Below are 12,270 nucleotides of genomic sequence, written 5' to 3' on the forward strand. Positions count from 1 at the left end.
TATAACTTCCCTGTTGGTTCCAGATTCAACACAGCACAAAGCAAGAAAACTTTTATTTGCTACACTCACAAGTATGATTAAGTGTTCCTGTTTACTCTGGTAGGTTAAAATATCAAATATTAGTTCCCACAGAAGAACTTTTTTTTAAACATCTAATCCTATTCGAAGGATAAAAGGGGAAAAACTCATTAAATGTTGAACACTGCCACTTTAAGTACCATTTTTGTCTTCGGGTGAACGTACATAAGACTAAATCATGATCCAACAATAGTTTTCTATTTGGTTTCACTAGTATCACTCAAAGAACTTGACACAGGCTAATGCTTTAACACTTTCTTATCTGAGACAAATTTAACTCTAAGAACATATGACTCAACAATGTACAAAGATTTAAGAATTTGCCAATCTGTCAATCATTTTAAAGAGTCCATATAATATACACATAGCAGTATAATATTCATAACCAGAAACTGCACTAAGTAAACACATCATTTAGTTTAAGCTCTACCTGAAAAACATGCTGTTTTATTAAAACAAAACCCAAAGACTTAAATCTCAAGTTATATGGTTTTACAATTAAGTCTTACTGAAGCAGCACAGATTTCCTTTCTTACAAACAAGTTAATATGCAGGAAGAACCCACAAAGTGCACACCAACAATGTGACAAATTGTAATATGTGAAATACAAATAAATCCTGAAGTTAATCTGAAGAATGTCAAGGAGTTACCAGAGAGGTTATGTAGTGCCCTTGATTTTTATTTTACCTACAAGTCTACAAATTCTAAAATTTACTCAATTGATTTAACTTTTTTAATAAACAGCACCAGTCTTGCCCATTGATACAATTAAAATTTGACCTTCTCAGTTCTTAGTTCACAAGTTTATTATGAAAAACACTGCAGTGCTCTTGTGCAGTCACATCGTCTTACAGGAAGGGGAAAAAACAGTTCTGTTCAAAACAACTCACCAGGTTCTGACAATAACAAAGAACAACATGGGGCTGAGATTGAGTAGGGAATAAACTGAGTGCAGACAAATCATATAATTAAATTAAACGGTATCCCTGAAAATAAAAAGAACGATTTCAAAACTCACAAGTAGAAGGGAGGCCTTGGTACTTATTTTTAAAAATGTTCATTAAGCTCCAATGATTGTTTGCTGCTATCCTTATCTACAGTCATGCTGAGTAAAGCTATAGCTAAATGGAAGTTAAATTGTATTCACGAGGTGTTAATGTTTACATCTTATTATCTGCAGTCTCTCAGAGAAAGCAAAAGTAACTACAAATAGCGCTATGCCAGAAACTGGTTTCTTGACCAACAATGTCGCTTCAGCATGCAATGAACTGGTTCATTCTAAAGTGGTCACGGCTGTTGATGACAAGAGGCTTTGTATTTTTATATGGCACATCTTTTGGTCCATGTGAAAACAAGTTTTTTGAATGTTAACTATTTTCTGACACTTTGGAGTTACTGTTGCTCTTCCCATTTCCATTAGGTCGATATATGGTTCATGGCAATACTGTACAAGTTTAAAATTTCATTACAGGAAGTAGTCTGGGGTACGACGAGTAACATGTGGCTCGCCTCTACGAGGTGCTGGGTCAAACTGCAAGCTGAAAAACAAGACAGATTCATGGTTTATGTTCCACGACCTCCATGTAGTGACAATGAAAATCAAGAACATGAGTCTTCCAAACTTTACACTTCCTATTCAATTTTGGCTTGTCTTAATGTAACAGAACCTTAATGATAATGGTCTGTTAACTGTACTCCCCTTGAAAGAGTCAAGGCAACTTCAGCCACAGAGACTATGCTTTTATAAAAACATGGTTTTTACCTTGACTGAAATTTCAAACAAAACAAAACATGGTTGGCCGGGCGCAGTGGCTCACGCCTGTAATCCCAGCACTTTGGGAGGCTGAGGCGGGCAGATCACGAGGTCAGGAGATCAAGACCATCCTGGCTAACACGGTGAAACCCCATATCTACTAAAAAAATACAAAAAAATTAGCCGGGCGTGGTGGCGGACGCCTGTAATCCCAGCTACTCGGGAGGCTGAGGCAGGAGAATGGTGTGAACCCGGGAGGCAGAGCTTGCAGTGAGCCAAGATCGCACCACTGCACTCCAGCCTGGGTGACAGAGTGAGACTCCGTCTCAAAAAACAAACAAACAAACAACAAAAAAACACAAAACATGGTTTTAAAAGTGAAAAACCTAGTAATTCATACGAAGATCTATATATAATAAGTTCCTGTTGGTGTGTTTCAATGTAGATCCATTAAAAAAAAAAAAAACTTAAAAATAAAAGTTGGAATCTGACATAGCATAATCCCTTAATAAACACTTTTTTGAGACGAAGTCTCGCTCTGTTGCCCAGGCTGGAGCACAGTGGCGCGATCTTGGCTCACTGCAACCTCTGCCTCCCGGATTCACGCCATTCTCCTGCCTCAGCCTCCTGAGTAGCTGGGATTACAGGCAGGCGCCACCACACTGGGCTAATTTTTGTATTTTTAGTAGAGAAGGGGTTTCACCATGTTGGTCAGGCTTGTCTCGAACTCCTGATCTCAGGTGATCCACCCGAGCCTTCCAAAGTACTGGGATTACAGGCGTGAGCCACCGCACCTGGCCCCCTTAAACTCTTAAACCTCACATTTAAACTATGTATTCAGGCTGGGCACTCTATCTTATACTTGTAACCCCAACACTCTAGGAGGCCAAGGTGAAAGGATCACTTCAGCCTAGGAGTTCGAGACAAGACTGGGCAATATAGTGACACCCTCTCTCTCAAAATAAATAAACCAAAACCCTACATATTCAGTAATGCAAGAAAATGTTCAGGTAGAATTACTTACAAAGAGTATTTTAGAGTATCGTCAAGTTCCATGATTGCAGCTTGGTTACCACAACGATAACAATAGTTTGGAGCACTGAAAATCGTTACTACATTCCGGTCATGGCACCAGTTATATCCCTGCAAGGAAAAGGAGACAAAAATCTTACTTTACTCCCTCAATTCAACTAAATGTTACTTCACTCAAGAGAGAAAAAAATCTCTACTCATTCCCACCCCTGCCAAAGGGGCTTAAGAAATGTTAATGCTTTTTTTCTGGATGACTTAATAATCTCCTGTACTTTATACAACCTGTAAGGTACACATGTATTTATTTTCCCCCTAATTACAAAACTTGTTTTTTTTTTAGTACTTAAAAAAAAAAAAAGGCTTTAACAAACAGCAGCAACCACCAAAGAATGAAATGCTTCTCATGTATCTGCCTTGCTGTAAATGACAGTGTCTCATTAGCCTATTCTCTTGCAGTGGCCTTAAAACATGATTTAAGAATAAGTATTTAAGTGGCCATTCCCTAGAGAAGTAGATACTTAATCCTGGAGACCAGAACCAGTACCAATTTTGTCAGTCACAGGTAAAGGCCTGTAAGTTGTTCACTGCCCAGGAACAAATGCAATATGCCTCTAGGATCTCCAGCCTCATTTCCTCAAAGTCCATCCACCTGAATGCATGAGCTACTTTTGTTACTTTTTGTTTAGTATTGTTCACAAATTTCTTTACCTTTAGCAAAGTCAGATTTTATTGATAACCACAGAGTTGTACTAGTATTAATCTAATTAGGACCTTATTTTAAAAATATTCTAATCAGTGTGCCATGTCAAGAACCTTTGCCTCTTTCCCTTCTTTCAAATCACCTGTAATCCTAGCATCCAAAGGACCACTTAAAAAACATTTTCGTGTATTTCTTTCCAGTCTCTCCTACATACATACGTTAAATATATGAAATAACATTGGAATCATAAAATATCATACACACACACCAACTCCCTATATCTTACTTTCCCACTCTTAAATCTCAAGTACTTCCTAGTCATTCAGATTTCTCTGAAAACATGTTAATGGATTCATTGTAATCAAAAGCTTGAGCTTTTAATTCTAGTAGTGTGCATCTACTGAAAAGGCTCAGGCTATAATGATAAACTCATCAGAAGGAATAGATGGAATTTCTCACAAATGTCATTAATTTAAAACTCCCTAATATCTTCTTTCCTTAAGTTTACTAAAAAAAACAAGTCATATTTCAGAGAACACAGCATACCTCCATCACTAGCTGGTGAGCTCTAGACACCAACGTGAGGCCATTGGCATGATTAAATGTCTCAGAAATATCTTGCCCAAAGGTGTAACCAGCTCCTCGAGGAGATATACCCCAACCACCACGGTCATCTGGATCTGACCACAGCAAGTCACACATTGGACCCTAAAAAATAACTTCAAGTTATAAAATGCCTTTTACAAACATGGTTAACACATTATTTGAGTAATTCATCAGAAGCAGCACCCTAAGCCACCCTTTTTGAGTGATGTTTGTGGACAATGCTAATAGACTGTGCAGTTGAAGTCAAACATCTGCATCAAATAAGATGTATTTTCCAGCAGACTTTATGAGACACAGCTGACATCCATGGGACCCAGCAGCAACATGCCCTAATTAATCTGCCTATATTATGCAAATTTCAGAGTCTAAGACAGACAACCCAGGTCCTAATAAGCCCAGCTTCAAAGCTGTTGTGATCTTGGCAGGTTTCTTAATGTCAGCTTCTTTTGAACAACAGGGCAGACAAGAGTGCTCACACCTCAAGTTGTTTTTGAGAATTATATGAGAGAATACATCTAATGAACTTACAATTAAACTTCTCCACTCCCTAATAAGTTTTCTGAAAGAATTTTATCAAATAAAAGTCATACCTCATGGGGAACTTCTTGTAGGCGATCAAGTGCTCTGATATGATCCAGTGTATCTATAGATGGCGAGAGACCACCATGTAGACAGAAGATCTGAAAAGAGTGGTTTAAAAGGTTAACCTCACCTAAAAAATTTGTAAACATTCTTGGCTGGGCACAGTGGCTCATGCCTGTAACCCCAGCACTTTGGGAAGCTGAGGCAGGAGGGCTGCTTGAGGCCAGGAGTTTGAGACCAACCTGAGCAACAGAGCAAGACCCTGTGTCTCTACAAAAATTTTAAAAAATGAGCTGGGCACCCCCATCACTTGGCCCCTCTGGTGTTTCTGTGCTCTACCTGAATGAGACTTGACTTTGCAGGGTTCATCTTTGCTCCAGCCCACTCTGAACTATTGAGTACACTCCTGTTCTTCCTAATAGACCATCGCTGTCACAACCAGACTCCACTTCAAACAGCTCCTTTGAGAAAACTTCTTGGATATCACTCCTGCCCTTTGCCAGAGACTAGTATCTTCATACTCATAAAATTTTATTGTAAGTTCTTTTGTGTGCACATCTACCTAGGCCAATAATTAGCTCCTTACATCTCCCAGACTTGTCCAAAACAGTCTGAGAGGGTAAATGGGCTACATCACCCACCCCTGTGATCCCACCATACAGTTCAGTGCCTGATATAAAGAATAATGCACTTAAAAAAGTTGGACACATTTGTCAAATTAAATTTTTTTAAGTTTGAATGAATGCTATGAATATCTATTAAAAAATATCCCCAAAGGGGTGTTAAGAGTGGAAAGAGTCATGGGCACCTGAACACTAAAGAAAGCAGATTCTCTGAAATAATCAGCAATGAATTTTAGATCCACATACCTGCCCATCCACCAAGGCAGTGAGAGGAAGATAGTCAAAAAGATCTGTAAAATATTTCCAAACATTTGCATTTCCATATTTTCTTAAACATTCATCATAGAAACCATAAACTTGTGTGATCTGTCTGCTCTCATGATTCCCTCGAAGAATGGTGATGCGTTCACGGTAACGAACCTAAAACAATAAAATGCAAAACATAAACAACTAGCTCTTTCAAAAACCAATGAAAATTCAAGAAACTTTCTATAGAAAAAAATGCAGTTACAATTTTGTTGAAAAAACAGCACACATCCTCATATCATACTGAACCAAAACCACAGCTCTACAAAATTTTTAAATGCCCATGGGGTGTTTGCCCACCTCATCTCAACTAAAATCAAACTCCCTCTACCACCAACTTTATACCAAACATAAATCAATGGGCTATAAAACCCCATAAATTACGGTTCAGTAATTTTTCACAAATTTATAGTTATGCAACAATCACCACAATCCAGTTTTAGAACCTTTCCATTATCCCAAAAAGATCCCTCCTGCAGTCACTCTCCACTCCCACTCCAGTTCCTGGCAACCACTGATTTACTTTCTGTCTTGAGTTTGTCTTTTCTAGAAATGTCATATAAATGGAATACAAAATGTAGTCTTTTGGCTAAATATCACTTAGAATATTTTTGAGGCTCACCCATGTTCTGGCATAGATCAGTGGTTTGTTCCTTTTCATAGTTGCACAGTCCTTCACTGTATGGCTATACCATTTTTTGTTTCTCTATTCACAGTTAAGATGAACTGGCAATTATGTTACTGAGGTTTTTGGCTACTATGAATAATGTTGCTATAATCATATACATGGAAGTTTTTCTGTGGACATATGCTTTCATTTCTTTTAGGAAGATTCCTAAGAATATAATTGTTGGATCACCTGGTAACGTTTAACTTTTTGAGAAACAGTCAAAACTGTTTTTCAAAGTAGCTAGACCATGTTATATTCCCACCAGCAATGCATGAAGAGTTTAATCTCCGGTATTAACCAACACTTGGTATTATCAACCTTACTGATTACAGCCATTCTAATAGATGTGAAGTAGTACCTCAGTTACTTTAATTTGCATTTCCCTGATTACAATTGATATCAAGCATCTTTTCATGTGCTCACTGACCACTCATGTATCATCTTCTTGGGTAAAATATCTATTCAAATATTTTGCCCATTTTACAATTATCTGTCTTGTTATTGAGCTGTAAAAGTTTTTTTTTTTTAATATCTGAATACAAGTACTTTTTTTCTGGTGTCATCTTTTGAAAAAACAATCTTAATTTTGATAAAGTCCAATTTTTCAATTTTTTATGGATTGTGCTTTTGTTATATCTAAGAATCTTTAACCTGACAAAGATTTTCTGATTTATTCTAGAAGTTTTGTAGCTTTAGCTCTTACATTTAGTTCTATGATACATTCTGATCCATTTGCTTCAGCACCATTTACTGAAAGAAACATCCGTTCCCCCGGTATTCTTTTGCTAAGGCTGCCACAACAAAGCATCAGAGAATAGGTGGCTTAAACAACAGAAATTTACTTCCTCACTGTTCCAAAGGCAGAAGTCCAAGATCAAGGTGTCAGCACAGTTGGTTTCTTCTGATGGCCTCTCTCCTTGATTTATGGATGCTCATCTTCTCCATCTGTCTTATCTTCTCCCCATCTGTGTCCTAATCTCTAATAAGGATACCACTTACGCTGGATTAGGGTCCAACCATGTGACCCCACTTTACCTTAATTACCTGTCCAAATACAGTCACATTCTGAGGTGCTGTGGGTTAGGACTTAGACAAATGAATTTTGGGGGCTACAATTCAGCCCATTAACCTCCATGAGTAAGTTTTTTTCCCCTCAGATAGGGTCTCACTCTGTCGCCCAGGCTCAAATGCAGTGGAGTAGCTCACCGCAGCCTCAAATTCCTAGGCTCAAGCAATCCTCCCACCTCAGCCTCCAGAGTGGCTAGGACTACAGCACATGTCACCATGTCTGGCTAAAATTGTTTTCTGAAGAGATGGGGTCTCACTAGGTTGCCCAGGCTGCTTGCACACTCTTAAAGGTAGCACATTCATTCCTCTTTGAGCACTGGGATTCATCCTGGGTTTTTAGCACAGGTTAGCTCTTTTCATAGTATTTGGAGTCACCGCAGAAACCTTCCACCATCTAGTCCAACTCCTTCATTTTACAGATGCAGAAAATAACGATCTCCAAAAATATTTCGTAGGACTTTACACAATTCAGATATTAATCAAGAAAATTCAGCTCACGCTAAAACCACATCTCACTGCTTCTCTAATATTAGGAAAGTCTGTGACAGCCATTTATCATTTTGAATATTCTTTAATAATAAAAATCAGTCTGTTGCCTAGGGGGAAAAAAAATCTCCCCAAGATTTTTGGGTAAAGGTAAAGTCAAACAATTTATTTAAAGGGAAAGGCGGAAGCCTGCCACCCTTTACCTAACAGCTCTTTACCATCTTTTGCTTCATGTTCAGATCATCATCGGTACACTTTGCAAAGCTACAACTGGCATGTAATGCATGTAATTTTGTAACTTGCTTTTTTCGGTTATCATTTCTACCATTCTAGATTTTTGTTTTTTAAAGACACAGGGGTCTTGCTCTGTCACACGGCTGGAGTGCAGTGGTGCATCATGGCTCACTGTAGCCTTGACCTCCCAGGTTCAAGTGATCCTCCCACCTCAGCTTCCTGAGTAGCTGAGACTACAAGCATGCACCACTGCACCTGGCTATTTTTTTTAACTTTTTGTAGAGATGGGGTTTATGTTGACTAGGCTGTTCTTAAACTCCTGGACTCAAGTGATCCTTCCCGCCTTCCCCAGCCTCCCAAAGTGTTGAGATAACAGGCGTGAACCAGTGCACCCAGCCTATTCTAGATTATTACTGTCATGGTTAATGGCTGGAAACTATTCAACTGAGCTAAACCATATGTACATACATAATGTATGTAATGTACATAATATTCTGTTAAATATTTACAGCAAATGTTTTCTTGAATTTCTCAGAAAAATTCTTTTTTTTCTTGAACTTCTTCCTCGATATTTTTTTTTTTTTTTTGAGACAGGGTCTCACTGTTCCCCAAGCTAGAGTGTAGGGTGGCAAGATCAAGTCTCATTGCAGCCACAACCTCCTGGGCTCAAGCAACTCTACCCACCTCAGCCTGAGTAGCTGGGACTACAGGCCTGTGCCACCACACTCGGTTAATTATTATTATTTTTTTGTAGACAAGGTCTCACTATGTTGCCCAGGCTGGTCACAAACTCTTGGACTCAAGCAATATGCCCACTTTGTCCTGTCCTCCCAAAGTGCTGGGATTATAGCCACGAGCCACCGTGACCAGCTGATTTAAACATTTTGACATTTGGTATGTTTATATATTTATAATACTTCAAAAGTATCTAAAAACACAAATCTAATTATATTACCTCTCCATACCCCAATTTACTGAACTAAAATATCTATTTGACCAGCCCTCTAACATTTTTCTTTTCCTTTTTTTTTTTTTTTTTTGAGACAGTCTCGCTGTGTTGTCCAGGCTGGCGTGCAGTGGCGCAATCTCAGCTCACTGCAACCTCCGCCTCCCAGGTTCAAGCAATTCTCCTGCCTCAGGCTCCAGAGTAGCTGGGATTACAGGCACCCGCCACCACCCCCGGCTAGTTTTTTGTACTTTTAGTAGAGATGGGGCTTCACCATGTTCTCCAGGCTGGTCTCGAACTCCTGACCTCAGGTGATCTGCCTACCTCAGCGTCCCAAAGTGCTGGGATTACAGGCATAAGCCATCACGCCCAGTCTATTTTTTCAAACAATCTGACTGAGGCATTCATTCTCCTCCTTTTGTTTTGATTCTGTACCATCCCCTTACTCAGAACACAGACGCCTATGATTTTTAAGTCCAAAACCTGAACATATGCATTCCTAAATGTGGAATTTTGTTTTAACATTCAGATAGAGAAAATAATTGGGGGAAAAAAAACTTTCAAGAGGACTGTCTTACCCATTTCAACATGCCCCAACATAAAATTGAAATTACCTTAAGAGCTACAAGCAGTGTAACTGTTTCAACTGAATAATATCCTCTGTCAACATAATCTCCCATAAACAAGTAATTTGTATCTGGTGATTTGCCACCAATTCTAAACAGTTCCATGAGATCATGAAATTGCCCATGCACATCTCCACAGACAGTAACTGGACATCGAACCTCTTGCACGTTGGATTCTTTTGTCAGGATTTCTTTAGCCTACAGATGGGAGACAAAAATAAGGCAATACATTTGGCATTAAACAATATTAACAAAGATTTGTTTACTTACACTTAATGTAGCTTAAGGGGCAGACTCAGTCTAAGATAAAATTGCAGGCATTTATGATCCCATTAAAATAAGTGAGATATGATTATAATCCATTAGCTATATCACCCTGTTACCTAGGGAAAAAATATGCATTCCTATCATCAATACCAGGAGTTTTTTAAAAACCTATCAAATAGCCATCTAATTAAATACTAATTGTTAGCTGTCACATAAAACCAATGAAAATGGAACAGGACATTCAGATATCTACTTCCTTACCTTCAGAGTTCTAACTACAATGCAGCACTCAAAGATTCTTTTTTTTTCTTTTTTTGAGACAGGGTCTCATTTTGTCACCCAGGCTGGAGTGCAGTAGTATGATCATAGCTCACTGTAGCCTGGATCTTCTTGGCTCAGGAATCTTCCCACCTCAGTAGTGGGGACCACAGGCACACGCCACCATGGCTGGCTAATTTTCACAAACTTTTTTGTAGAGACGGGGTCTCACGTGATCCTCCAGCCTCATCCTCCCAAGGGCTGGGATTACATGCATAAGCCACCTCACCTCAGCCCTGTTTGACTTTTTAAAAACATGTTTTTGGCCAAGCACTGTGGCTCATACCTGTGAGAAAATCATTTGCTCAACCATCTGAGTGACCACTATGTACCAGCCCCATGGTAGCAACTGGACATATAGTGGTGAACAAGATGGCTCATTCCCACTACCGTAGAGGGGAGAAGGACCACAAACAAGTAACCAAGCCAAAAGTACACTGTGTTAAGTGTCACAAAGGAAAGGGAGAGGGAAACTGGGAGAGACCACTTTACATAAGATACCAAAACAAATTACCAGAGAATTGTTGCTAATGAGCCATGACAACCACAGATGACAAGGACTGGGTTCAAAGCATTGGTATGCAATCTTAGCTGCACATTAAAAATCCCAATGCCCAGCCAGGCGCGGTGGCTCACACCTGTAATCCCAGCACTTTGGGAGGCCAAGGCGGGCCGATCACTTGAGGTCAGGAGTTTGAGGCCAGCCTGGCCATCATGGCGAAACCCCGTCTCCACTAAAAATAAAAAAAACTAGCTAGGCATGGTGGTGCATGACTGTAGTACCAGCTACTTGGGAGGCTGAGGCAGGAGAATTGCTTAAACTTGGGAGGTGGAGGTCGCCGTGAGCCAAGATCGCATCACTGCACTCCAGCCTGGGTGACAGACCAAGACTCTGTCTCAAAACAAAAACAAAAACAAAAACACCAATGCCCATTCCTTCCCCTAATAAAGTCAGAATTTTGGAGAGTGGAATCAAGCCATCAATAATTTTTAAGCACCCCCACCCCTCCTTTTCCCAGTGTGCAACCAAGTTTAAGAACCACTGCACTTTGGGACGCTAAGGCGGGTGGATGGCTTGACCCTAGGAGTTCCAGACCAGCCTGGAGTACAGTGGCATGACCTCGGCTCACTATAACCTCCACCTCCCAGGTTCAAACGATCCTCCTGCCTCAGTCTCCATGAACAATTGCGACCACAGGTGTGCACCACTATGCCTATTTTGCACTTTTTGTAGAGGTGAGGTTTCACCATGTTGTCCAGGCTGGCCTCAAACTCCTGAGCTTAAATGATTTGCCCACCTCTGCCTCCCAAAGTGCTGAATTACAGGCGTTAGCCACTATACTGGCCTGAGATACCTATTAAGAAATATGTACAACCCATTATTATCAAATCCTACTTCATTTTGAAATTTTTCTCTGCAGGGTAATTCCAACTTCCCATTTACTATCACTAAAAAACACAAATTCACTAGGCTTATTCCATTACCAAGTCTGTCTGGCATTAATACCACATCTAGTGTTTTTTTAACACCTATCATATATTAATGAAAATAACTAAATGAAATAAGTCCTACACTGAGAAGAAACTTGCAAAAGTTATTCAGAAGTTTTAAAAGGGCATGACATAAGCAAACAGATGGTTATATACCATGTAAATCTTGCCATGATGTAATTTTCACATTTAAAGCTATCAGAAGTTAAATGTTAATATACTTCTGTGAATATCTGTTTATCTGCAAAGCTATTCTCTGTATTAATAATAAAAAGTTGACTTTCAGGACTGCCTGAAGTTCCTTACTACAACTGACTCAAATTTTCTATTCAAATCATGAAGGAAAATTAAGTCTAAATGCTATTTCTTGCTTTTATTTCAATTTAGGCAAATCACACTGATAAACAGTGTTATCTATTTTTTAAACTATACAAATTAGTAATACATTCTTGTAAAAAATTTCGGCACAGATAAAATGAAATG

At 39.2% G+C, this 12,270-nt stretch overlaps 1 protein-coding gene across 4 annotated transcripts in view; it reads right to left on the reverse strand.

Annotated features, from left to right (window-relative positions):
- Positions 1–863: 863 nt before the first annotated feature.
- The window catches only part of PPP2CA (protein phosphatase 2 catalytic subunit alpha), a 32,375-nt gene continuing 20,968 nt past the window's right edge, over positions 864–12,270 (reverse strand). For 2 of the 4 annotated variants that reach the window (XM_034960511.4, XM_055112694.2), the window contains exons 2-7: positions 9,700–9,909; positions 5,622–5,795; positions 4,761–4,850; positions 4,111–4,272; positions 2,857–2,975; positions 864–1,617 (exon numbers count right to left, since the gene is read on the reverse strand). In XM_034960511.4, coding sequence (XP_034816402.1) covers positions 1,545–1,617; positions 2,857–2,975; positions 4,111–4,272; positions 4,761–4,850; positions 5,622–5,795; positions 9,700–9,909 — 828 coding nt within the window. In that variant the 3' untranslated portion in view covers positions 864–1,544. Of the gene's footprint in view, positions 1,892–2,626; positions 2,976–4,110; positions 4,273–4,760; positions 4,851–5,621; positions 5,796–9,699; positions 9,910–12,270 lie in introns of all 4 variants that reach the window. The other 2 variants (XR_010112128.1, XM_055112695.3) reach the window with 2 other exon arrangements.

This window comes from Pan paniscus, chromosome 4, assembly GCF_029289425.2.
Source record: "Pan paniscus chromosome 4, NHGRI_mPanPan1-v2.0_pri, whole genome shotgun sequence".
Lineage (NCBI taxonomy): Eukaryota > Metazoa > Chordata > Mammalia > Primates > Hominidae > Pan > Pan paniscus.